Source organism: Passer montanus, unplaced genomic scaffold (genome assembly GCF_014805655.1).
Source record: "Passer montanus isolate IOZ18808 unplaced genomic scaffold, ASM1480565v1 scaffold6, whole genome shotgun sequence".
Taxonomy (NCBI): Eukaryota; Metazoa; Chordata; class Aves; order Passeriformes; family Passeridae; genus Passer; species Passer montanus.
Genome location: NW_024371037.1, coordinates 8,675,744 through 8,702,650, shown reverse-complemented (window position 1 = coordinate 8,702,650; position 26,907 = coordinate 8,675,744). Strand labels below are relative to the sequence as shown.

The 26,907-nt window shown below is 39.5% G+C and overlaps 1 protein-coding gene across 1 annotated transcript in view; it reads right to left on the bottom strand.

The window, feature by feature from the left end:
- The window catches only part of CTTNBP2 (cortactin binding protein 2), a 74,970-nt gene extending 60,957 nt beyond the window's left edge, over nt 1–14,013 (bottom strand). Inside the window, exons 1-2 of the mRNA XM_039726788.1 lie at nt 13,652–14,013; nt 1,913–2,020 (exon numbers count right to left, since the gene is read on the bottom strand). Of these exons, the coding sequence (XP_039582722.1) occupies nt 1,913–2,020; nt 13,652–13,720 (177 nt within the window). The 5' untranslated portion in view covers nt 13,721–14,013. The remainder of the gene's footprint in view (nt 1–1,912; nt 2,021–13,651) is intronic.
- Nucleotides 14,014–26,907: the final 12,894 nt, after the last annotated feature.

Below are 26,907 nucleotides of genomic sequence, written 5' to 3'. Positions count from 1 at the left end.
CTGACTTGTGGCTTCCCAGCTAAGAAGCCAGAAGATCCAAAACTATCATACTACAACATGCCAGCCTACAGTTCTTCAGCAGGTATGGCTTCCAAGTTTCCCAGTACTAGCACTGCTAACCAGGCAAGCTGCCAGGAAGATTTGAGTTACACACAGAGTTTGTTTACAGAAAGAAGAAATTGAGATACAGGAGAAAAAAAAAACCCAAAAAACAATCAAACAAAAATATCCCACCCCCCCCCAACTTTCAACATTTAAATACCCTATGTGAAACTGAACTACTTTTCATATTTATCTATGTTAATCATCAAAACCCACTGTATACATACTAGCCATTTCACCAGGTGCATCTGAATTTGATATAGACTTCTTTCTCCTAGGACTGCACTATGCTGAATATTTAATGTTTACTATAATTAAATGTTTACTGCATTTTCCCCCCTTTTTTCTCTATTTTGATCTCTATTTTTTCTCTATTTCTCCATGTCAATATATACTTTTTTATATGCAGTGTAGTAGCTTGTTCATGACTATTTACTATAAAAAATGGACTGAATATTCTATTTGCATTCCTTCAAAGTTAGAAGAGAGAGAAAAAAAAAGAGATTCTGGATATGCTGGGCACACAATTTTCACTTTTACAAAACTTCCCTGGCAGACAGGGAAAATAAAATTCCTAGTCCAGGAAAATGAGCTGTGAAATTGTGAAGCAGCTAGATGAAAAGGCAGTACATTTCAACATATGCATATAACTGAAGGCCAAAACCAAAATAACTTCAAAGTGCAGTAATACTCCAGAAAAATATTGCTCCTAGAGTTTTATTGTCATTACAAAATTATCATTACATTTTATGAGAGATTTATACCTATAAAGCCTTCAGTTATTAATTCATGTACATCAATGACAGCTACTTTAAAGCTCCATTTGCAACAGGTCATCTGAAGACATCACAAAACAACTTAAAACTGAATAAAAATGCGTTTACAATTGTTACTGTGACACTTCAAGTGGAAAATGTTCCCCCACTACTTGATAATCATTATACACACTACTAAAAATTAGCACTAGATGTATTTTATTACATTAAGGTTTTGCTTTACAATACTTTTAAAACCTTGAGCAGTACAATTCCCCTTATTCAAGTTATAAATATTTTTAAACTGTAGAATACTGTTTTTCACCCAAACCTGCAGTTTGTTTGGCAGCTCTGTTAAATTTTATTTTGTTTCATATCAACATTAAAATCAACATGGTCATTTAAAAAATCATATTTTAATTAAAGTAGTTATGTATGCACATTTCCAATAAACTAAGCTGCCTTGCAGATTGCAATCTTCTGAAGCAGAAAACTAACCTTCACATGTGCCTAACAGTAAAAATCTAACCAAATACTTGCAAGTGCTGTTAAGAGCATCTATCTTACATGTCACCTTTTATTTAAAAAGGCAAACAAGCAAAAAAGCCACAAAAATATTTCCCTAAATGGATATGATCACCTGATTTTTGTCCCTACTTCCATATCACTGAAAATGAAAGCACTGAATAGAGTGTATGACTGAGTATAGCCCATCAGAACAAATTACAAATGGACTGAATTTTTCTTTGAAGTTATTCCTTCCTTTCACAAATAACAATCTTTAGAATATAAAGTAATTTAAAGAGCAAGCAATACCACAGATTTTTCACTTATTTGTTTGAAATTTTGTTGGTGTTTTAGACCAAAATTACCTAGAATTACCAAATGGCTACAACTAAACAAGAACATATGTTGGGATTACTGAGATTTAGTCAACCAAAACTTTAAAAATGACAATTTACTCCTCCGCTAACAATATTGTATGTACAGTATAAAGGAAGTGGCAAAAGAGAATTTCAAAAAAAGCCTAAAAGCAAATCACAACTTTAACTTACCCGCAAGGCTTCGATCACGAGGTCTCGTGCTTCTAGCTCTCCTTCCATTACACTCAAAAGCATTCGCAGTTCTGGCTTGCTCAGGTTATCCACATCAAACTCTCCTGCCTGTAAGAAACAAAACACTGATGAGCACACTGACTACAATAGTTATTGTTCTTTTGAAACACAGATGAGTCAGCATTCATCTACAGTTGTTAAAAGTTGGTATTTTTATTTGTACTATATAAAGTAAAAATTAATAGCAGATAGTCTGATTATATTAAGTGAAGAAATTAAAGCCCTCACATATTATATTGTTTCAAATTGTTGCAAGGGATCAGTCCTGCAATGTCTTGTGAATGATAAAGGTGAAATGGCAAAGCAGCTAACTTTGTGACTTTGTTCCCTTGTGCAGCTTCACAGAGGCTGAAACAACTGAACAGATGTGAAACTGCACTACAGGGAGGAAGGCAAGAGAGGGGGAAAGGATCTTAACCATGACGCACCGAAGGCACCTGTGCAAACAGCTACCAAATTACCACCACACACTGGGCTGAAAGTGAACTTCTGAAAGACAATCTGTGAAAAGACATGAAGTCTTATGTGCATGCTTTATTTGCAGTCCCATTTGTTTGGCTGGAGGGAACAGTTCCGATTTAAGAGGCACTAACATTCTTTGCAGCAGTGTCTTTCCACTCCACAGTTACTAAGAACTGTGTAGGTCTGACTGCCACCCTGAGCAAGACAGGAGAATGAGTTTATGCTGATCAATAAAATCATTGAGCACATACACTCAGCATACACTGGGAATATCAGCACGGTCTCTGTAAAACTAAATTCACCTCACAAACTGCTACAGATCTGCAACAATGTCAACAGGCACATGGTAAAGTGGATCCACTGGACACTGATGTATTTGAATTTTCCAGAAGTTTAGGACAAGGTTCTGTATCCAATATTATACAGAAACTCCTATCCAAATGTATAGGAATAAAAGACACTTCATGGATAGGAAACAAACATCATGGGTAACAACCACTCTCCAAGATGGAAACAGGTAAGCACCTCTAGGAACAGTCAAGTTCTCAATCAATAATCTGGAAAAAGGATTATGTGGAAGCTGGCACATAATTCTTCACTTACAGGTGAACAACCTCCTTTTACTGCTATATAAACCCCTGGTAAACCCACATCTCAAGTACTGCATAAAGTCTTTATCTAAAAAGTGTAGAATTGGCTAACTAAAAGAATGAAGAGAAAAGGAATAAGTACTATACGAGAGAATACTACAAAGCTGGAAGTCTTGATTTGGAGGTGTGGTGAGGAAAATGTTATAATATTCACAAAATCACAAAGGTAGACAACATTAATACAAATCTGTTTTTCACCATCCACAATGCTAACACAAGTAGGCACTTAATGAATTTAGAAGGGGATTACTTTCAGGGAGAGAAAAAAAAAATATTCCATGTGCTAGATACAGCTGCCCAGATTGGATATTCAATATGTTCTTCTTCCCTGTAAGGTACACTAGACTCTTAGCTATGATGTAGACGTGTTTACTAGAAAGCCCTGCAAAGCAAACACTCAGCTATCTTCTATATGAAGTTATCTGTTGCCAAATTAGGTGAGCCATGTATGTGGACATAGTGTATTTTACCCAAAGCACATACAATCTTAACATTCAGCTACTCAGGAACTTCAGTAGAGAAAAAGCCAATAAAGATTAAGGCAAGTACCATTTCTACTTTTTCCAAGGCTAGAGTATGGCAGAACAGTAGCTCTTCCCTCAGGCTAGAAGGCCATAGAACTAAAATACCCAAAAGCTGGATCTATGTTAGTATTACTGTGTTACACTTTTACTTTGCAGTTAAAATATGCAGAGGTGCATAAATGGCTAGTGAGAACTGTGTGCCAGAGCTTTAGCTATTTACATGCAATGTATGTTGGCTTGAGTTTCCTCATTTAGGTGAGTAACACAGATCAACCTCCCTGCACAAGCAGGGCCATCCCAGAGCACACGGCACAGGATTATGTCCAGACAGATCCTGAATATCTCCAGTGAGAGAGACTTCACAACCTCTCTGGGCAACCTGTTCCAGTGCTGTCACTAGCACAGTAAGGAAGTTGTTCCTCATATTCAGGTGGAACTTCCTGTGCAGCAGTTTCTGCATTGCCTCTCCTACAACCGCTCTGTACCACTCAGCACAGCCAGGGCTCCATCCCCTTGGCACCCTCCCTTCAGATACTGATAAACATGGATTAGGTCCCCTCTCAGCCCTCTCTTCTGAAGGCTGACAAATTCCCTCAGTTTGTCCTCATAAGAAATGGTCCAGCCACCCTATTTCTTTCAAGCATAACTGTTTTGAAGATGGGGCCATCCATTCTAACCAGAACTTTAGCCTGAGCAACAGTTATCTTCTATTTTTGCTGCCTGGGTCAACTATTCCTGCAATCAAAAAAATAGCTCTTACTCTCCATACTAATGAATCAAGAGAAACAACTGGTTTCTCTGAAGGCTTTTTTCCAGTATAGGCTGCAGCAGCCTCTCACAGTGTTCCTCACAATTCTATATAATGCTCACTGATCTAAGGACACATATAAAATGAAAAGTCACTAAACTTCTACAGCTCCTCATGTAATCTAGTGTCAGTAGAGTAGATTTTACCTTACTGGCTGCAGCAGTTTTCACACTTGGCACTTCTAATTACTAAATTTAATTCAGTCAGATACAAGGACCACTTATCCACCATCCTTCTTCTGTGAACCACTTCACAAAACCTAATACTTCAAGGATAGAATTGGTATCTTCATACAACTTCTTTTATAATAGAGAATAAAGTCCCCATTTTTCAGATGGAAAACTAGTGCAGGGATAGAAAATAAAAATAGAAAGCAAGTAATAGAGGGACATCTACAAAAGTACAATACACATATAAAGGCGGATCTTTGTCAAAAGACTGTCCCTGACAGGTGAAACATCTAATTCTGCAGTCTTTCCTGAGACATAAGTGAAAACATTCTTAACAAACCAGAGACAGTCTTCAACATATTGTGATACAGTAATGAGATTTTTAACTAAGCATCTGATTAAGCAATTACATAAATTTTGTTCAAGTGTATACCTTGAACTAGGACATAAGAAAAGACAGCAAAAACTAGCAGTTAAGTGTGCTCTCTGGTAATTGCTGGTTAGACACAAATAAACATAAAAAAACATTAACAGAAAGACATTCCAACAAGATATTAAAATTATTTTTTATATTTTTAATTTTAAAAACATAAAATAAGAACTAGCAAAACCATTTCACATCTAAATGACTCTAGCATATGAGGCTAAAAACCCATTTACCCAAGCATCTTGTCCTCAAAAGCAGCCAATAAGGGATGCCTTGAAATCAAGTCTAGAACAAAACAAGCCCATAATGATACTTCCAGAAATACTCTCTCAACCTGCAGCAATTTTCAGCTTGTTCACCTTCTGAGCCAGAAATGGTCATTTTGTGTACAGCAGCCCTCAGCTGACATATCTGTTGTGAACCTGCCCCCTTGTTCTTTGAATTTTTATGCAATTTTAGCACCCACAGCATTCCACAGCACAACTGCACATTTTGTGTAGAATCACCACCTTTATTGTCAGGTACTTCTGTCTGATGCCTTCTCATTTTGAAGTATGAAACTGTCCACAATCAACCAGAAGAGACACACAAATAGAAAAATGCTTTTTAGGATGAAAGAGAATACCATCATTTTTCTGCTCTCATTTATCAATAATTTTATGCTCACTGAGGCTTTTTGTTCTCCCAACTTTATTTGACAAATTCTGAAATTGGAATGACTACTTTTTTCCAGTACTTTAATGTCATCTTCAATTTGTTCACTACGGATAAGCAAAATCGAATCCATTCACACAGGATAAGAGGGTCAGTGGCAGCCACTGAAGATGCTACCATATCTTCTCCCCATACAAATCTCTGAATCAGCACTCATGGAGCTGCAACATACCCCAACTGGACCAAAATACATGGCTTAAACATCTGAAATATTCTCAATCACGGTTGTAAAAACATCTTAAAGACTTGAATAGATAAAGCATGCAATGAAATAAAACTATCCTCCCTCTTAAACATTCCATGCCATCTTCTGGGGATCAAGATGGCAGTCATGGCAGGCTTGCCCCAAGTTCTTATTCAGATGCAGCACTGTTTGGCCAAGTCACAGAAAAAAGTGCTGCTTAGATCTAGAAAAATAATCCTCCTAACATCTTCCAGTGAAGCAGTCTTAGATCTCAAGAAGACAGAGACTGCATTAGTAGCTGTGGCTTCCGTGTCACCTGGGGTTTTGCTAGAATACTTGTGGCAGAGTGCCAGGTTGTAAAACTTTAACCATCAATTTAACAACTATGTAACCAAGCCAGCCATTGTATTGGTTTTATAACAGAGATATGGGAGTATGTTGCCCTAGAAGATATTCTGTATATACAACCAAAACACAAGAGAACTTTTCCCTCTACCTCTTTCAGATTTCAAAATGTTTGGTTTATTTGGTCTATAAGAATAAAGTACCTGAAAAACACTACTTCAGTTCTCTCTGTTTCCAAACTCCACATTATTCTTTCAGATCAGTTTTGTAAGGGGTGTTACCTGGCAGCAAGTGCACCAACAATGGAGCAAACTGCTAATTAGCTAAAACTCATCCAACTACCTGCATGTGCATTACCAAAACCATACAGGCAAAATGACAACAGCATTGCTAAAGACCAAAATAAGCTCTGACAAGCCAAAAGGAAGAAAAATCCATCAATTCTGAACAAGAGAAGGACTACTCAGAACAGCAGTGATCAAACTGGAAAGGCATTTTCCAAGATAGAAAGAAGATTAAATGTGAAGGTCACCATGAGGCACAGGAAAAGAATGGAGTCTTTCTCACGTGCAAAGCAATTTAGAGTAGAAATGGTAAAAGTCTTTACAGCTAAATGCATCACACCACTCTCTCAAAAGAAAAAAAAAAAGCAAACCCAAACGAAACAAAACCAAAAAAACAAACAAACAAAAACCACCAAAGCCCCACAAACACCAAAAACCAAACCAAACCAAAACAAACCCAAAATGGTGAGAGATTGGTAGTGCTAATACTTTGGTTTTGCTGACATGGCCCAGTGGATAGTACTGGCAACCCCAGGAACTAAAAGCGCTGTTCATTCTGCTATCGCAGCAACTGTTACAAACTCTGCTGCCTTCAGCAGAAGCTGGAAGAGATAGGTAAAGTGTAAAAGCCACAACTTAGTACTTTCCCTAAACATAACACAGGCAAAAAACAAATTAGCTGTGAATTAATCACAAATGACCATAGGAAACAAGCTCCTTCTTGCTCAGAAAGCTTTTTAAAAGATGGAGCTGGGTAATCCAGGACTTGGGGAAGAAACCTGTGGAGGATAACTGAGGGCTGGAAGGGCAGGACTGAGGTGGGGGGAAGTATAAAAATAGTGTACAAGAAATCACAGGGAAAAGCTGTCAAAAATATTTAAAAAAAAGTATTTTCAGAAGGGAAGGGAGAGGTACATATCTACATTTATCACATTTTTTAACTTGAGTTCTCATCAATACACAGCAGAATCTTCTTGAGGATTCACATAGCAGACCTTCCAGAAAAGGTTCTAAAAATTAAAAAGGTTTGCTATTAATTATTAGGCTACACAAAATAAACTTCTACTATAGTGATGGTCCCATATCTGCCAGACCAGTGAAAGAACTGCACCAGAGAAACACAAGCATGGCTTGTAAGTCTTACAACACCAAGTATGTTTCCCAGGTACAACTCATCTGATCGAGTATAAATATCTATTCTCACTAATTCTCTTTAGTTTCCTGTAGAGAACGACTTATTATGATTTGAAATGTCCCAGGAATCAGAGACAGCTTTTCTGGGACAGGCAGATTTGACACAGAACTTAGGAGAATCATCCATGCCAACTGGACTAGTAGCAGAGGTCCAGCTGGGATGCCCCAGAGTATCACAAATGGGCTACTAAAGGTGAAAACCTAAAGGTGTGAGTTGTGTGTCTGTATGTAAGTGAGGTACCTAATGGTACCAGCTACGCAAGCCAGGTACCTGATGTCCCTTTATTTTCAATGGAATAGAATCAGTCCAGTAAAACAAACAAAAAAGCTATTCAGCTAACCACCAGCAGAACTATTTGCTCATGGCTCCACTGACTGTAATAGCACATTAAATATTGTGCATACACATAGACTAAATTTAAGTGTTTTGAACCCAATTCACACCTCTACCCAAACCTTCAAAAGCCAGCTAAGTCACTTCACTCAAAAGCAGTGAAGTTCACAAACCTGTTTCTAAAACAGGTTATTCCTTCTAGCCACTTACTTCACCCCACCAACTATAAAAGGAAGTGGGTATGTGGTTAAATGAATCATAGCCCTTTTCTAATAAAGAAAACTGCAAACAGAGAGACTGTTAAAAGCAGTGGTTATAATATCCACATAGTATTCATGAATACTTCAGGGAAAACCACAGTTTATTGCTTTGCCTATGGAAGGTTTGTTCTTTAGTCTGAAACTAGGGTAAGAATCTGTGATTCCCTGCTTCACCAGAAATTATCTGATGCAAAAATACATGTCCATTTCCCACCACATCCAAGATGAACTTCAGAAGATATAACCTTTAGGAAATTTTCTTAGCAACAGAAACAGATATGAAAGCAGACAAATATCTTTCAAGGAAAAGCAATGTCATTGAATTTGTTCCCCAACTAATATGGAATTTTTTGCTGAAGAGAATATCATCTGATGTTAACATTCAAGACTCATAAAATTTCATAGTCATACCTAAGGGATCATGAGGGTACTGTATGTGCATTTAATTATAACATCCATTAGCTCAATGACTTTTATTGGATTGTTCACCACAAGAAGTTACCCACTTATTCTGCCCTCCTCAAGAACACCTCCCCAGCTTTCTGGGTTTATCAGAAGGTTTTCTTTAAACAGTGTGGGGGAGGTTTTGGTTAGCTATTGTGGGCTTTCTTGGCTTCAGCCAACAGCAAAACTTTTAACAGTTTCAGCAATAACCACAAATATACCTCAGAGCTGGGAAATTTTTTTTGAAACAACAACCAAAAAGCCCCAAACATCCAGCCCCCAACCCCTACAAAATTACTTGGACACTGACCTTTATATATACAGAGATATTGTCACAGCTGTTAAAACATTTCTGCAATCTATTAAAAGCCACAAAGATACTTCGCCATTTTTTAGTTCAGTGCAAGTTAGGCTTCTATAAAGACTGAGGCCCACAAATATTCTATAATAATGTTTAAATTCTTAGATTTAATGGGCAATTTCTGTTCAGCAAGTTGCTTTCAAATAAGTCACTTGTAAGACAATTAGTAAATTATTAAATACAGACAGAGCTTCAACAGTGTGTACCTACATCTCTTTTCCAGAATTTTACACCTTACTTTGTGCTATGAGAGAACCAAAACACAATGCCCAAGAAAGCTTTAACTCATATATCACTTGTACATACCAGTACATCGTCCCTAAGCCTACTTGGCAGCTTCTGGTTTATATGTCCAAGGATTATACAGGTGTTTTAAATCAATTATTCCTTTTCTTGGGTAGGAGTAGGTGCACAACCAGACTGCAAAGTACTGTCTTCCTGTCCCAATTTCCATCTCTATTCCTATCTTGGTATATCCCCTCTGAGGCCAAAACAATGCTTACACAAATGAAGTTAAAGCAGTTGGGAAAACAACTGCATCCATCAGCTGTACACCTCCCATGTCACTTTCACACATCTGGCTCAGAATTTTCACCTCTGCACTTCACCTCTAATGACAGACAGTGTGACAGTCCACACTTGGAAGAGAAAAGAACATTTACAAAGTGGACTGCATTCAGTGGCTTTCTTTTCTCATCCCCAAACATCTTCACAACACAGGAAGAGAAGATGTGCTGCAGGTTGAGGAGTAGAAGGCATAGAAAAGGCAGTGCTGTAATTTGGAGAAGGGGGAGGAGAGGAAGAAAGGAGGTTTGAAGTATCACTGCAAGATGGATCGCGACCAATCTCTCACCACAGAGAAGCAGAACTAGAACAGAGAGAACTGTGCTGTCTCTGCATGTCACCTACAGGCTGAAACACAATGGCGTCACACATCTGACTAGAAGAAAATAACTCCTCTGAATGATAATGCAGCACTGAAACTGGTATTCAGATGAAAACAGAGCTGCTAATGGTCCTTTTGTAAGTGACCATTTTCTAGGATGTAATCTCTTGTAAGAGATAGTCTTTGCTTTTCAAGGCTATGGTCTCATTTTCTACTCCTTGCAGTAGTTTTCAGATAAGAATCTTTCCAACTGATCTAAATCAGCTTATATAATTGATATGATGAAGCCAAAATTTAGCATTTCACTATATTGACCTGAATGGCAGTTCTACTAATATTCTTACAGATCTATAAATAAATAGTGAATACACCAAGCTGTAAAATACCTCACAATGTCACCACAAAGTATCACAGAATTTCTCTCAGTTTATACTTTTAAAAAATATTGATAGTTTTTAATGTAGTGTAACTTTTTTGTACTGTTACATGACCCACAGCAACCCAAAGTGATCCTCTGGGGTGTGCGCCCATTCTCAGTGCAACATCCTTACTCACTCTAGTGGAGTGAAGATTCCACTCTATCAACATCTGCTATATGTACAGCTTTCCAGACAGCAGAAGGTACTGTCTTTGAGGAGAAAATAACATTTATGCTTTTGATCACTGGTCAAGCAAAATCAAACCCAAAAATTTTACTGAATAACTTCAACAGACTTCATGTTTGATATAACAGGATTTTCATAGGCTTTGTTAAATCTACACTGAAGCTAAAGTGTGTGACAAGCCAACCCTCCCTGCACAGCAGGCTGATGTTCAATGTTTCAACAAAAAGACTGTCAAATTGGATTATTTCTTGCTATTATATAATCATTATTGGTAGACATTAGGCAGATGGAAGTCCTTCAAAGATGTTTTAAAACACACACATATGTTTTCTCTCAATTCTATCCAAGTTGCATCAACACAATTTCAGTGGCTTCAGTGCAATCATGCTGAGCAGGTATGAAAAAGGATCAGAACCACTCCCCTGCCATTTTTGCCTGTCATCCTTACCACCACAAAAATACCAGTATTCTGTGGGAAAGAAGTGATGGGCTCACCAAATGCTGTGCTTTATCCTAGGAAACTCAGAATAACAAGATTGTCAGCTTTGCTCCTAAATGCAACACACTATAGAACAGTCTAGGCTTTTCCAGTCAAATTCCCTGGTGAATGTAAAGCACTTCCCTCCCTTTTCTACAGTGCTTCTAAAAAAAGCAGGAAAACTCTTTATTTTTCAGTGATGTTATTGATACTGCATCAAGACACAAGAACAGTATTTAGTATCAAGAAACCCTATTCCTGTGTCACACACCTTCTGCTTACAGCATAAAACTTACACATTAACACATTACTAATTCAAATACTGTTTCTTCAGAAAAAGCTCAGAAAAGCTCACAGCTTTTTACAGCACCATTTGTGCAATCAGAATTCTGAGAACTAAAAGAAAAAAATATAAAACAGAACAAAACTAAAAGCCAAAAAACTGTACTGAAAACAATATTTTGTTATAAGTTGAAGTTTAATGTGACTTATAAAATAGTCATTGGAATGATTATGGTCATCCAAAAAGTAAGCCAGATGATCCAATTCATAATTCTGTATCTCTAGTTTAAAGACAGAAGAAAAAGCTATTCATACTAACCCTTCAAAATAATTATTTAGGTTTTATAAATGTATTTTTTTAAAAAAATTCATTGCACAGAGGTTTTCTTTTTATTTTCCTGTACAAGAGAAAATTAATCAACAATAAAATGTTTATACTGATAAGGAAAAAAAACATAAAAGGAAAATTAATGACTGAAGGCAAATTAAAAAGGAAACCAATAATTTAAAAATATTCTGTTATTGCTCAAGTATAGCTATTATTTTTGTTAGAGAGAAACACACAGTTTACATCCTAGCATCTCTTCACTTTTAAAGACATATTTTAAAATGAGTGTGCAGTGGAGAACTAGCCCTCCTACCTTTCACAACGAGAACACCAAATTGCATGAGTGGCTTATACTCCATTGCCTAACAGTGCAATATTGAAGTGCTACTTCCTTACAGGCTACTCGTTTGATATTTTAAAACTGAAAATTAAGGCAGTATTAATATGAATATACTAAAATATTTAGTAGAAATAATTTTGATGAACATCTGGGCTTTAAAGTATTTAAGCTTGTTTTTAGTAATTCTTACCTTAATATTAATTTTATCGTTATATCGTTGTTTTAATAGACAGCGATGTTATAAATATGCACTGCATAAGGTTTGCTTTTTTAAAGGAAAACTGAATTTCCACAACACTGCAGATTTTAAGACACACAAGGACAATTATGTACACAGCTGGAACAAGGTTTCAAATAAAAACTAGTGCATGTTTGGAAGTAAACAAGACAATAACAAATAAAATGCTAGCAATAACCTATATTTCAGAGAAACTAGTGCCCCTAGCTTCGGGAGTCATCGCCTTCAGGAACGATCCCAACCAGAACGGGCACCACCGCGGTTTTACTGCCCTGAACTTCGCATGTGGCTACGAGACCGAGCAGCTCCAGCCCGACTCGGGACCTGCGGCTGTCGGCCAGCCGAGTACCTAGGGCTGGCTCGCCCGGGAAGCCCCAGACAGGCTGGACCACGCCAGCTCTGGGATGCAGCGGGAGAGGGAGATCCGCCGGGCTGCCAGAGGTCTGCCGGAGCACGGCCGAGGAGCCGCGGCCCAGCAGAGGTGCAGCCCGCCCGGGAAGACGAGGCTTGCAGCCTTGCCTGGGGGCGTGTGGAGCCGGAGCGAGGAGCCCGGCGCTGGCCCAGGCGAGCGCAGCCTCCCCCGGACACCGCTTTAACCATCGGCTGGCACCGCACCGCGTCCCTCCGCCTCCCTCCCAGCCGTCTCACCCACCGCAGGGAGGACACGCCGGCAGGGAGGGCGTTCTGCTCGGCTTTTGAGGGTATTTTAAGCGGGGAGCCAGATCCTGCCCCTGGGAGCCAAAACGTCTCCGCACACCCTACGCTCGGGACGGGGACTTGGGGCGGGGGGAAAGGACGGTGCCTCTGCGCCGAAAACGCCTCACGAGAGGCAGGCGAAAGCCAAGCGCCTTGCGGGCCCGGCAAAGGATTAAAGAGCAACATTTCCCCCCGCCCCGGTCTGACAGGTCCCGCCGCCCCAGCCGCTGTCAGCACCTCAGCCCTCCGGGAGAGCCGGGGCGCAGCCCCTCGCTGTGCGAAGCAGCGGAAAAGGGGCGGTGGGTGCGGGAGAGGCGAGACGGGGAGCAGAGCCCCCTCCATGCCCCTCACGGGCGCCGCACGCCGTTCCCCGAGCCGGAGCAGCGGGAAGGAACAATGGGGGCGAGAACCCACCGCCCCCGCTGAGGGAAGAGGGAGAGCCGCAGGGAGGAAGACCCCGCGCCTCTCCCAGTTCTTGCCCGGGGCAGGACGGTGCTCGGCGGCGGTGGGTCCCACAGCGAACCCCGTCCCGCCCCGGGGGACAAGGAGGGCGGAGGGACGGAGCGGCGGAGGCAGGTCTCCAGGCACCGCTTCGTCCCAACCCCATGGGGAAACCCTCCTCGCCGCGGCTGGATCGCACCCCCCTCTCCCGCCAGGCCGATTACCGCTGCCGTGGCCGCCGAGTCCTCCCGCCCGCCAGAGCCCGGCTCGCCGCTCGCTCCCTCCGTCGCCATCTTCCCGCTGTATCGGCTCCGGCGCGGAGCGCGGTGCGGAGCCGAGTGGCGGAGCCGCCGCCGCCAGGCGCTTAACCCGCTCCCCGCCGGCAGCGATCCCGCCGGGAACGAGGGCGCTTAACCCCTGCGGCGCCGCGCAGGCGGGGCTGCGAGCCGAGCCGAGCCGCCCCCTGCGCCGGCAGAGGCGAGCGACTCCCGCCGCCGGGCGCTCGGGCTTCCCCACCCACCCGCTCCCCGTCCTCCATACGGCGGCCCGGAGACAGGCGGAGGGGGGAGCGGGACCTCGCCGCGGGCGGCCGGCGAGCAATGGTGGCTGAGGGGAGTGTCCCCGCTACCGCGCTACCCGGGCCCCACGCACGCATCGCTCTCCTCCCTATCCACCCCCGTGGTGTAGCAGCAGGAGAAGGAAAGAAAAGGTTATGGATGGGACGAAAAAATAGGGAGTTGCAGTGGGTTGTCTTACCTGATCCGTGAGACCTTTAAACCAACTGAAGTCTTTGAGGGAAGGGCAACTGTGTCTCTTCCTTGCTGGGGGTGCTGACTGCAGGAGTCACCTCTCCCTCCCCCTCCCTCGTGGAGAGGTTTGGGGGAACATTCTGCTGCCAGCAATGCTTGACTGGCTTCTTTTCAAGGCATGTTTTCAGACCTTGTGTGAAGGTGTACACTCAGCCAGGCCCAGTGTTTTGGCACCTCTCAGACGCGGCGCTGGAGGCCACCCTGACCTGGGGCTGCCCTTTGCCGTTCCAGGTGGGTACTGAAGCCAAATCCTGTTCAGGATTCCTTCCAGAGGAAGGTTTTGGCAGCTGAGCTGAGCCCACTGCTACAAAGGCTCAGTGTTCCCTGCCCAGGGCACCCTGCACTGCCCCTCTCCAGGGGATCTTCCTCACTGTCTTGCTGTACTGCTTTGCCCCGGCAATGGGGACCTACACCAAAACAAATCTAAATGTACTGCCCTGTGGAACCAACTTATCTATTATAAGCTGAATTTGCAACACCGTTTACTCTGTAGCCACCAACAGCAGGCTCCTTTGAGCCTCGCAGGCTCCTGGCTTTCACAAGGCTGTCTCAAGTCTGCTGAACTAAATCCCTTGACACCAGGACCAGAAATGGGCCAATGTGTTGATCAAAGACAGCATGTCTCTTCTATGCATGCTGTACCTAAGGATGGAAGTAAACTCATACATTAAATTTTTCTCCTTTACATCACCAGAAGGGGAACTGTGATTAGTAGAATAAACTCCAGTTGTAAGGTAAAAGCACACTGAACAGAGAAAGAAGAAAGCAGTGGGTAGGATCCACTACAGGGTACATAAATCCAGTTAAACAGATGTTTTCTGGTTTAGCACTTGTTTTTTCTTTCTCCTTAAAAATGAGATCTCCTACTCAAGTTTTACATTTTTACAACTACAGTGTGTGCTCACATCCCTTCTATCACTGAAGCTAAGCTACATTGATGACACATAGCCTAAAAAAACATTGTTTTTCTTGGTTCTCAGCACTCTAATACCATTTAACTTGTTTAGGACAAATTGTTGCTTGCCTTCTTTATTGACAGCAAAGTTACATCCATTACTCATAATTATTATTTATATAAATTTGGAAGATTATTTGGTGCTTTGCCTTCAAGAAATGCAACAAAAGTAATTTGTTTTCTACGAACTCTGTCATACTCCTCTCTAAAATGGATTAAAATACTGAAGTTTTTAAAATTGCTTGAGGATATTTTTTCTCTTACTGACTCCTTTCTACCATTATCATTGCCAGTATTTCCATATTGCATTAGAATCATCTGCTCTCCCTCACAGTTAGTTATGTGAACACAACACATTGTGTAAATACTGTTTTTTAACACCATATATGTCAGAGCAATGATGTAGCAAAGACTGCACCATTTATCTCTTGCTCTGCTAGATCATAAACTGGTTTAGCTGATATTTTATCAATTACCAAGTGTACATTTATCAAAATAACAATGAATATTATATTAGTCATAGCTTGCCATTTAAGACTTGAGAACTGATCTCTCTTTCCTCATCTGAAGACAAATTTAGAATGATCTCTGAGAGAGATGGGAGTGTTCAATCTTAGCCAGCAAAAAATTAATAGAATAGATGGACCAGCAACACTCCAGTTAAAAGCCTATCTCCAGACAACTAATATCCAGCACATCATCCATATGCTGGATGTTTGACCTGCTGTTATGGTCAAAAAGATGACAGACATGCTTTTGAAGGAGGAGTAATCTATGTTTCTTCTTTATGTCAAGAAATGAATCATCACAACATTTTGAAAATATTACTGATGTTTGTAATCGTATGAGACTGTACTGCATGTTTGTGTTTTCTTCGATCTTTCCCCTAACAACAGCAACAAGGCTTATGGTTGGCAGGAGAGCACTAAAATCCAAATTAGATATTGCCAGTCACTGCTGGGAGTAGATTCTTGTGCTGCACAGCAACCACTGTGTCATCAGTGATGGTGGTATGGTCCAAATGTCTCTGATGTTTTGCTGCATGAAGAACACCTTCTTACTGGGCATCATCTTCAAAGCAGAAGATGTTTTTTTCTCGATTATTCCTACATCACTGGACAAGGTCTTAGTTATTCTCTGGTTATTTTTCTTATGCTGCTGACATCCTCTCTCAGAACTGGCTCTAAACCCACAGTAATACAGCATCTACACACATTATGAATGACTTCCAAGTGAGGGACAGCATGACTTCATGACTGCTGTCATAGTGCACAGTCATTTCTATGCCTTCATTATACAGGGCAAAACAGCTCCTTAATGCATGTCTAAGTCAGAGCCCTTCTAGGAGAAGAAATTGCCTTTGCTTTTACAGACAATTTTATCACTACAGTAAGGCAAAGGAGTTGCTGCTCTCAGAGGAAGGTGGTCACTGTTTTACCATTAGCATGTAGCTGGCAAACTGAATGCAATTAACTATTTTTTTGCTGTTCTGATTTTGTTTGGCCTGAGTAACATAAAGAAAATCCCGAGCCTAGGAGCAGGCCTAAAGTTCCTATTTCTTTCCTAGGATTAGAGAGCTGGCACAAAGCAGTGGAACCTTACAGGATGTAGCTGCTGAACTGAATGGTGCTTATTCCCTCCATTAGCACACAACTGCAGTGACAAAAAATGCCTCCCTTGGTTTTATATTGACAGGGAAGCAAATTGTGTGTCTCAATTGTACGATGTATTGTGGCTTTCCTGCCTTGCAAGTAACCATTTGCATGGGAAAACAAACAAATAAAAAAGTGTAAAATAGTATTTTATTTGTCTTTATGAACAAGCAAAAAGCCTGTGTCTGAATTTAAAGCAAGGAGGAGATTGTTGAAGTCCCAAGATAAATTTTTGCAGCATATTAGATTTCTGATAAAAAGTAATTAATCACTGTATCATCAAAATCTTTCCAAAGATCATCCCACTGAAAACTTAAGACATTTCTTCCATCACCCTCACCCAGGACTCATCAAGCCAAGCCAAATAACATGCACTGATTCCTTCTTCAGGAAACTTTGGTTTTGGAGACCTATATGCAACACAGAGCACACAGACAACTCTGAGCCATTGAGCTGGGTTTAGTGAAGAATTGCTTGCTTTCTCTGAAAGATAGCACACCACTGTCCAGGTGAAATTCAATAGCAAAAGAGACAATATTGTAGAGGGCATGTTGGCTGCTTCTGGGGATCTTAAAATAACATTAAAAAGAAAGGTGAAAAGGGGGCAAAGTCAAAGCATTGAGAACAAAATAGAATCTCAGTAGGCATTCAAAGAAGAGATGCTTTAATTGACTATGCAGAAGGAATTAATGAAGAAAGTGTTGGACTGATTGATTGGTGAGCATAAATTCAACAGTGTTGACTCTTACTATAAACTAGTGATGTGATTCACCTGACTGGAGTGTTGAAAACTGTCTATAGTCTGCTTAGAAAGGGACAAGTGCACAAAAAAAAGGGGAAAAACTATCAAAATAGAATGTTCTGTGTGTCAGCATTACTGACATTTCAGGAAAGGTTATTTGAATGTTTATGTGCTGTGTTTTAATGTTTAAAACATAACATGAAGTATTTAGTGCCTACTGCAAACCTCACATCATACTAAAGAACAAAATGGCAATGTCCTCAAGTATCTTGTACAAAGGAAGAGACAGCTGCCATCACTGAGGCTTTGCTTTGAATAACATCATTTTGCCATTACTGTAACATCCTGTAAATAGCTGAAAATTTTGGGTGACAATTCAAAAAGTTAACCTTGAGCAGAAGGATTCTAAATGAGACATCCTTTTAACACAAGAAGAGAAGAAGCTCACTCCAACTGGAATCTAAAATTTTAGTGTTTGCTGTGCCTAAGTTCTGGAAATCTGAGCCCAGAATGGAATCTGGAAACTAAAAATAGGCTACAGCTTATGAATTTGAAACATTTTTTTTAGAGAAATTTTGAAGTCTGTATTATGCAAAAAGATCACACACTGATTTTCATGGAGTTGAAATACATAAGCTTTCCTATGAGGAAGAAAAAAACCAATAACTCATTTGCTGTCAAGACAAAAAAGGAGAGTGTACAGCTTTCTAAATATCAGAAAGGTATAGAACAATTAAAATTATCAAACTGGAAATGTATTAAAATATTCAGAAAAGGTAAAATCTATGTCCTATTTCTCTCTTTCATTCATTTCTTACTGGTGGGTACCAGTAAAGATTGTGAAGGAAATGCAGAAACGTTTTCTAACTGGAGCAATAAAGGTGCAGGAATCAAGAATTCTCAGAACCAGTCTCCCTGAGCAGGCATGATTACTAATATACTTCTACAGGCATCACTACTTCCAAGCAAAAACCCCACTATTTTTTTCTGGACATGGGAGAAATGCTTGCTCCTGTGATCATATTGGCTGCAGTGGCAGGAGGCAGGAGAATTCATGCTGCAACTGCCAGACATGGAAGAGTCTGTTCCCTTACTGGCAGCATTTTTGCAGTGATCTGCAGTGCTGGGAAGTGCACTACCTCATTTTGGAATTTAACTCTTTGCTCACAAATCACCACACCATGAAATTAATATTTTTCAGTGACTATTAAATCATTTTACTACAGAATCTCTTATATTTTTCTTTTTTTCTCTTATTTTTTTAAATAATCCATTGATTTTTAAGGCTACTGTTTTAGCTTTTGCTTATTTTCATTATACAAAAGGTTAATTTTGAAATTGCCTTTTGCTGCTGACATCTTATGAATAAAATTGGATCACTAAATTCCCCCCTGTAAAGATGAAGCTGTACCACTGCAAAATGGACCACTGTATCCTCAAAAAAACTCAGAATTGAAATGATAGTGCACATAGTGGAGGCTGTCCTCCCTGCCAAACCCCACCGTTCTGAGATCTCACTGTGAGCGCACTGCCGTGTTCAGGATTGCAGCACATCAAACAGCTTCAAGAGGACTTTTGCTCTGTAATTGTAGAAATAGAACTGCAAGGGAGGTTAATCAACTCATTGCCAAGAAGGATGACTCTCAGGAAGGTGGTAACTACCTTAGCACTTAGACAGAACACCTATATTGGGGCTTGGTAATGAAATATTTTTCGCATTGAAATGCTCCACTGGGGAAAAATTCCCTTGCTAATGAAGCACTCCACTAGGGAAAAATTCCCTTGCTAATGACAGAAAACTGCTTCAATAGGTTGTTATCTCCATCACTGAATTGTAGAATCACAGCTCTGGAGAACTGGCTCCTATGCTGATGACACAGAACAGAAATTATTGTACTGAGGAGTTAACTCCCATCTGGAAAACAAGCATTTGCTAGAAAAGAGGAACAAATTTGTTTGCCTGTAGGAAAGTGATGACTTACTCACTGATATAACTCAACTTTTGCAATGTAACTTTATTTATACTCTCAAAGTTGAAAAACAATCTTATGAGAAGACAAGAGATCTCTGTGTGTGTGTGTGTGTGTGTGTGTGTGTGTGTGTGTGTGTGTTCCATGAACTGAAGTGATCAATATTGCCAAGACTAATCGTGACCTGAACTAAAGGTAGGCAACTCATGTGTAAGTCTGTGGTTCAAGCTTATAGGTAGCAGAAGACCTGATGAATGTTTTAATCAGGGAAAAAAAAAATCAATAAGACAGACTGATTGTGAAATCATAAGTAAAAAAGGCAAAATTGAAATTCAGGTGGCACCCTGAATGTATGCAAAATTCACTTATTTACATGTAAATGAGGCAGACAGAGGAAAAACAATGAGCAGGAGAGAGATAACCCTGACTAGTCTTTCCTGTCAAGCACAAGCATTTTTCAGTATGCAACTGCACTGAAATCTTAAGGATTAGGGATTCTGCCTTTGCTGTAATGTTTAAATTCTGGGTGTTCGTAAGATTATCTTTCATTAGAATTTTGCTCAGCATGTCCCTCAAGATTGAGATGTCACTCAGATTGTGTGGGATTGATCCCCAGTGTGTCATTTGCCTACCTTACTGGGAATTAAGTGGGAAAGAAATTAAAAGGATGAGTATGAACTGGCTTTGTTGCAAAAATAAAAAGAGTTCCTAGGCTCCTGAGCTTCACCATCTCCCAAGTTTCATCAATAGATTATGGGGACTCTCTTGCCCTTTGTGCCTTCACAATTTCCGCTGAGATTTCAAGACTGAGCATGAATTCTAAGCCAAAGCTCTACAGCAGATCTACTGTAACCAGACATCTGTATGAATATGACTTTACAAAACATCTTGGGAGGCTGAATAATCTTGCTGCAGGACAAAGGCAGAAAAAAAAAGAAAGTGGATTTGGACTGAGGAATATTTACATAATATTTGATCTTTGTTATTTTATAACAGCTACAAAATATGAGTCATAGAAACCTAGGACTGGATTGCCAGTTAATCTAACATCTTCCTGATTCTAGAACACATATTACACAGTCCTGTTAATAAAATGATCACTTTAACATCAAAATTTTATTGCTTATTTTATTGTTTATTTTATTATTCAAATAATGCTGAATGTGTTAGGATTAAACTATATAAATTCTGCAAAATTTCTGAAAAAATTAAATATGTCCTGTTGCTGGTCACTTTTTCTTAAAGGGCTATAAAATAACCACAATATCTTTCTGAGTCTTATTATATTTGGGCTGTTATTTTAAAGCAAAAGCAAAGATAAAGAGAAGATCATTGACTTGGTAAGGACCACAGAGTTTGGAAACTGTGACTGAGAAGGGAAATCTTACCTCCTTCCAGCCTCCTTCTCTTATTGAAGTGAATATCTCAGTAAATATATACATTTAATGAAATGAGATTTAGATGTCCCTTTGCCAAGATAAAGAGATTGAACTGGAAATGAACTGGTACTTTAAAAAATTGCACTGTCAAAAAAGAATGCTTTTCCAGCAGAGGAAGACTTCATTTCAGTGAAGTTTGTGCTACTCTGTACTGTAGACAATCTTGAGATACAGCAGTGTTTGTGTAAAAACACAACACAAGTACTTTTTTAAATGTAATGGATTGTTTGTCCAAAAACCATTTGATTGTGAAAAACATCAGCACAACATCCTGTCAGAGATGGACAACTATTCCAATAAGAAGTAGACATGAACCCACAGAAACACTTATTTTGAAAACAAATTGTTTCAGCAGATAACAAGAGGATATTGGTAGTATTTCTGAAGGTAAAAGCCATCCCAGAGTATAAAAAAATTGAGCATGTGCATTTATCTTCTCTTTAGTCTTTGAAAAGGCTTTTCAGAAATGTGACCTCTTAAGGAAGTTTTGTTTTGCAGATCACTCTAGAAAGAAGCAGAACAGAGCAGCAGCCTAGAACAAAGCTGCTTCTGGCTCATGGCAGTGTGCAGGGATTGCTCCCCTGCCTTCACTTGAGGCCCCTTAGGAAGCCTGCCGGATGCTCGTTGCTAGGCAACGCCCAAAGCTGTGGTGTATATAGCACAAGGTATTAATTATTGTCATGGGCCTTTTCCATGGAAGATCCTGAAAAGATGCAATTAGACACATCATAGGATGAATAGTTTTTCATTCTGATGGACAAGCATTATTAATCTGTAGAAAATTCAGAATTTGATAAATTGTTCAAAGGTGACTGACTGTGCCAAGCCTAATATTTGCTTTTTGTTGTGATGCTGTTTTGTAATTGCAGCAAAGGGATTTGAACAGCAGTATGGTTACAGTAAGCTGTTTAAAGGTGCTGAACTAGAATGCAATATGACTTCATTTGTTTCCCTGATTAAAATGCTTAGCTCTTAACTGATCTTTACTGGCATTTTATTTGGAGTAGTTCAGGTCAGTCGTTGAGCAAAAAAAGAAAACCTTAGAACATGAAAGCAGTAAAATAAAATATTTAATAGCAGCTTCATGTGGCAACAGGGAAATAGAAATAAGCGACCCAAGAAATTAAATCTTGTGAAAGAGGCAAGTTTTAGTCTGGTAGGGTCTACCACGAGATAAGTTTCTGCATATCATTGATGACACTGGCTTGTGTTTAGGGGAAGGGAGAGCCGCTCTTCCTTCTCTAGCATTACCTATCCAGCTAGTCATTACAAGCATAACGAGGTATATTTGTGGTACATTCCACTTTTAAGAGGATCAGTACTGAGAATGGTTATACACCATGAAATTAAATGGGGTAGCCAAGAAGTTACTCCGGTTACTGCAAAGGAAAATGGAAGTCACACTAAGGAAAGTCATTACTGGAGGTAAAAACATAAACATCAGCATATTGGAAAGTCTTGTGATGTGACAGTGACAAACTGTAACCAATGTCCAAGAAAATAAATTACTGTCTCAGGACATTAACTGAGTAACAAGAAAATCAGAGAAAGAAATTATTGAACTTTTATCAATTAGTGCAAGTAAAATAGTGCTAGTTATTTTCCAGTTGAAGAAAGAAAATGAGACTGTGGGTGGAGAGGCTCAAAGAGACACTAATAAGAGGTTGTGTGGCTGAAAATCTTTGTGCAGACAAGGATGCCCTCTCCCACATATTGGATACACTGATACTTGTTCAGAAGGAGCATGAAATGTAGCAAAGGGGAACAGAAACAATTCAGATTATGTGACCTGTAGATGCAGGAAGATAAAAGCTCTGACTCTGTTTCCTGAGCTGTGTCCTTTTAGATGGATATGTGCCAGAAAACAGCCGTGAATACTGATGTTGGAAAATTTACCATGAGATGCCTCAGAAATTGGAACACTTGTCAGACTGGTAATGTGCTGCTTCAAAAACCCATAGCGCATGCTAGCCAGCAAACTTATGAGGTAGGCCACAAAATGTTAATTTGGAAAATCACTGAACCTGTCCTTTTCCAGTGAAGAAGTCCAGACATTAAATTTTAATCAAATGAGGGCAGAAAGTATGAAAATTTCACAGCTACCTCCATAACTATTCTCAGCTCCAAAACATCACTGGATGCTTGTTGAGGCCACTGACTGTTTTTCTTTTCACTGCTTCCAGCTGGAAAGATATGAGGAGCAGTAATTTCATTCACAATGTTGATACACAACTGAGACAAAATTAAACAAAGACAAAATTTTGGCCATTCACAGTAATAAATTTTCTTCTTTGAAAGCTGGACTAAGATCTTCTGAACCCTGTTTTTCAAGCATTGCATCTTACTAATAGTATGTATAAATTAAGTGCTATGCTAGGGAAATCAGTTGTTTTTAAAATGAAAAGTATGTTCCACAATGGCACACTGGAGGCAGAGAAATGAAGAAATTAAAATAATGTTCCTAAAAAAGAAAACTAACATACTGTAATTTTATAATGAATTTTATAAAGAATGTGAATGCATATGTTGGAACATCCTATTGTTCAAACAGATTTAGGAATATCTGTTTTTCAGCAGCGATTTTCCTTTGGTAGCACTTCCAGAGCAGGTGGATTTGCCGTCACTGCCGAGTTCTGAGGAGCCAAGATGTACTGCATGACAGCAACCACAAATCAGGTGGGCTCAGGATATGCGTCTGTGCTAGAGCCCAACCAATGCAGTTTGTTTATATGACGGAATTCACACAGCAACCTACAAATAAGTGTGACTCACGTCCTGTCTTATTTGTAATACTGATTTTTGACTACTAGCTGCAATCTTATGAATCTTCATGACAACCTCCTCCTCTTTCTTGATGTGTGTTAGATCAATGTGTTTGTCTTTTCTGTCACTCTTCTGATTTGAAACATGAGATAAATGAACATGGTGTTTATGTGTATTGATTTTCTCTATTTTTCTTACATTTTGAGGTCTTACTTTGCACCATTTCTCGTCATTTGATACAGTGAAACGGGCCTGAGGTTATTTCCTGCTGTATATCTTGTTTGCTTCCTTCATTTTTTGTTAGAAATAGCTTGTATTTGGTTTAGGATTCTTTGATCAGTACTTTTCATTAGTCAGCTATTGTATTTAGTTACATACTCTAACTAAAGTCATCATCTCATTTCCACTTCAGTGTCTGTCTGTGATAGCATTAGGCTTAATTCAGTTGTCTTCAGCCATGTTTTCTCCCAGATCCAGATCTGTAAAGAAACCTGTTGCCTCATTGCCCAGCAAACTAGAAGCTGGCTTTGGAGGTGCCCAAATCCAGCAGCAAAGTCACCTTGACTTAGGAATTTACAGTTATGAACTTGGTTTTTTATGAAAGAGAGGGCAGGAGCAGGGCTTTTTAAGATTTGAGGCTTCAGTCCCATTTTGTTGATATGAAGTTCAGAGAACCTGAACACATGCTGGTCTAAGTGTAGAGAGATATCACCTTCTTTTATACCCTTGAAGTTTGTCAGAGTTAACGTAATAAAATTTTGTATTTAGTGGAGACCAGACTCTTGGGTGTTGTACAAAATAAACAACCAAAAGAATGAACTGCCAATGCATGCCAGCTGCATGCCTACTGACCCTGACCTTCAATTTGCTTAAACCCAGGACAGTATTTTTCAGTGACCTATTAGAAAACAAAACAAAACAAAAGAGAAGCAGAGTAATGAAAAAACGATCAAACATTTCAATTCAGTGTTCCATAGTACTGGGAAATAAGAACTTAAACCACTTGTCCCTCAGGTTCAACCTTTTTCTTACAGCTTTACTGAAGGTTAACCTGTTATTTAACAAAAAGAAACATTCATGTACAGCTTAGCAGCAATGTTACAAGAGGAAAGATATAATTTCTTCCAAGAGCTGAGAGGAGCACAAATGCAAATGATAACTCCTACCCACCCTAAAAATCCTGAAATAAATATTTTTTTTTTCTTGTCAGAAATGTTGCTTTGAGATGAAGCCTTGTGAAGTCCTTAAGTGTGTTTCTAATGGATGTACCTTTAATGAAACAGCCAGGAACATTGGTGGCAGGGGTAGAGATGGGCTCAAGTTCAAAATCAAATAACCTTCCATGAGATTTCAAATTTATTTTAGGTTTATATTAACTGAAGTTTTAAAACCTTGACATTCAGTAGCTGTACCTCAATTTCTGTCCCCGCACTCATTAGCCTTCCTGCTCCCACCCCCTCCCCATTCATGTGACTGAAAAATAGAGCACAGTGACCATTAAGGAATTAACTTGCATCCATATTCCTCCACCATCATTACAAAACTTTACATTTTCCTAGTTGTCTTCCACTGACATGGAAGCATTTTCTACTTGCTTGAATTTCCTTAGCAAAAGCTTAACTCAAGATAATCTAGAATTCCAATACTTTTATTGAAAACATGATGTAAAAGCAGAGAAAGTCACACATAATTAAATATACTGTCTGAACAATATCCGTGTTTTCATACTCACTCATAGCTAAGCTACATCAGTGCATTTCATATTATTTGTACTGGAAGAACAGTAAATAATTTCTGGGGAAAATGTTGTTTTCATTTGCTAGCTGTCCCATTCAGTGACAAATTCTTCTTGAATTCCCTCCTTGTTTGGAAACAGAGGCCTCCTTCATTATATACTCTCATAATCCAAGATCCAAGAGAACAAAAAAATCATTATAGTGCCTACTAAAGGCTAAAAAGACAGATTGGTGTAGACAATTGTAAAGTGTTTGCAGTACATAGAATTAGAAAAGCTCATTTGTCTGATTTACAGCTGCCTACTTAAAAGGTAGATTGGAACATGAGATCTGCCCTGTGCTATACACATGCTAGGGTAAATAATAGCTAGGACCTCAAATAAAAAGAAACAACAGTAATAGATTTTCTGATGACTTCCTTAGCCTTATTTTTTTTTCGCCTTCCTTTGCTTGTTAAATACCTACTTAAAAGGTAGATTGGAACATGAGATCTGCCCTGTGCTATACACGTGCTAGGGTAAATAATAGCTAGGAGCTCAAATAAAAAGAAACAACAGTAAAAGATTTTCTGATGACTTTCTTAGCCTTTTTTTTTTCTCCTTCCTTTGCTTGTTAAATTGGTTTAGTTTTAAGGATCCCATACTTGTGTTTCTGTAAAACTAGCAAGCTCTGACTTTTTACCTTCTGTATCTCCTAGATTTTTGTTGCTGAGTGCTGTACTGAAGTTGTCTTGCTTTTCCACCTATTTTCCTAATTAGCGTTTACTTATGCTCTGTTTTCCCAACATAATGGCACAGTAATAAGCAGGAACACCGTACAATTTGTCAGACTGTTCTAAATATTCTGGCCATTTTAGAAACTTGCTGGTCTCATTGGCTGTATAAAAATATAACGACCTACATGAAGCAGGAGTGAAAGAAATGCATTTGAAAATAATGCGCTCACTGACGTAAAAAACCATGACTGACAGGAAATGAACCTACACTAGTAGTGCCCAGATCACTATATAAACAGAATAATCTTGTGTCAAAATTCAAGATGATAATCAACTGAAGAGAGGCACAAAGTCTGTGAGTGCAACAGAGAAGGAAAGCAGCTACCAGTGCCCCTGATAATGAGGTAGTAAGGAATCCCATCACTTAAAATGCCATACCAATGTTTGTGATTCCAATTGCTACACATGGGTGGAACTGAAAACTATAAAGCTTTTCATGTTGGAATTACAGTCACTCACCCTTCAATATTTTTTTCAGCTCTATTGTCACAAAGCAAGTATTGTAAACCTCATATGATTCTCTGGAGACGTTTGTGTGATTCCTCTGTGTATATTTCTGTTGAACCCTAAATCCACTTTGAATGTGGTACTATTCAGCCTCCTGTGCTTCCCTGCCACATAATATAATGGGAAAAGTCC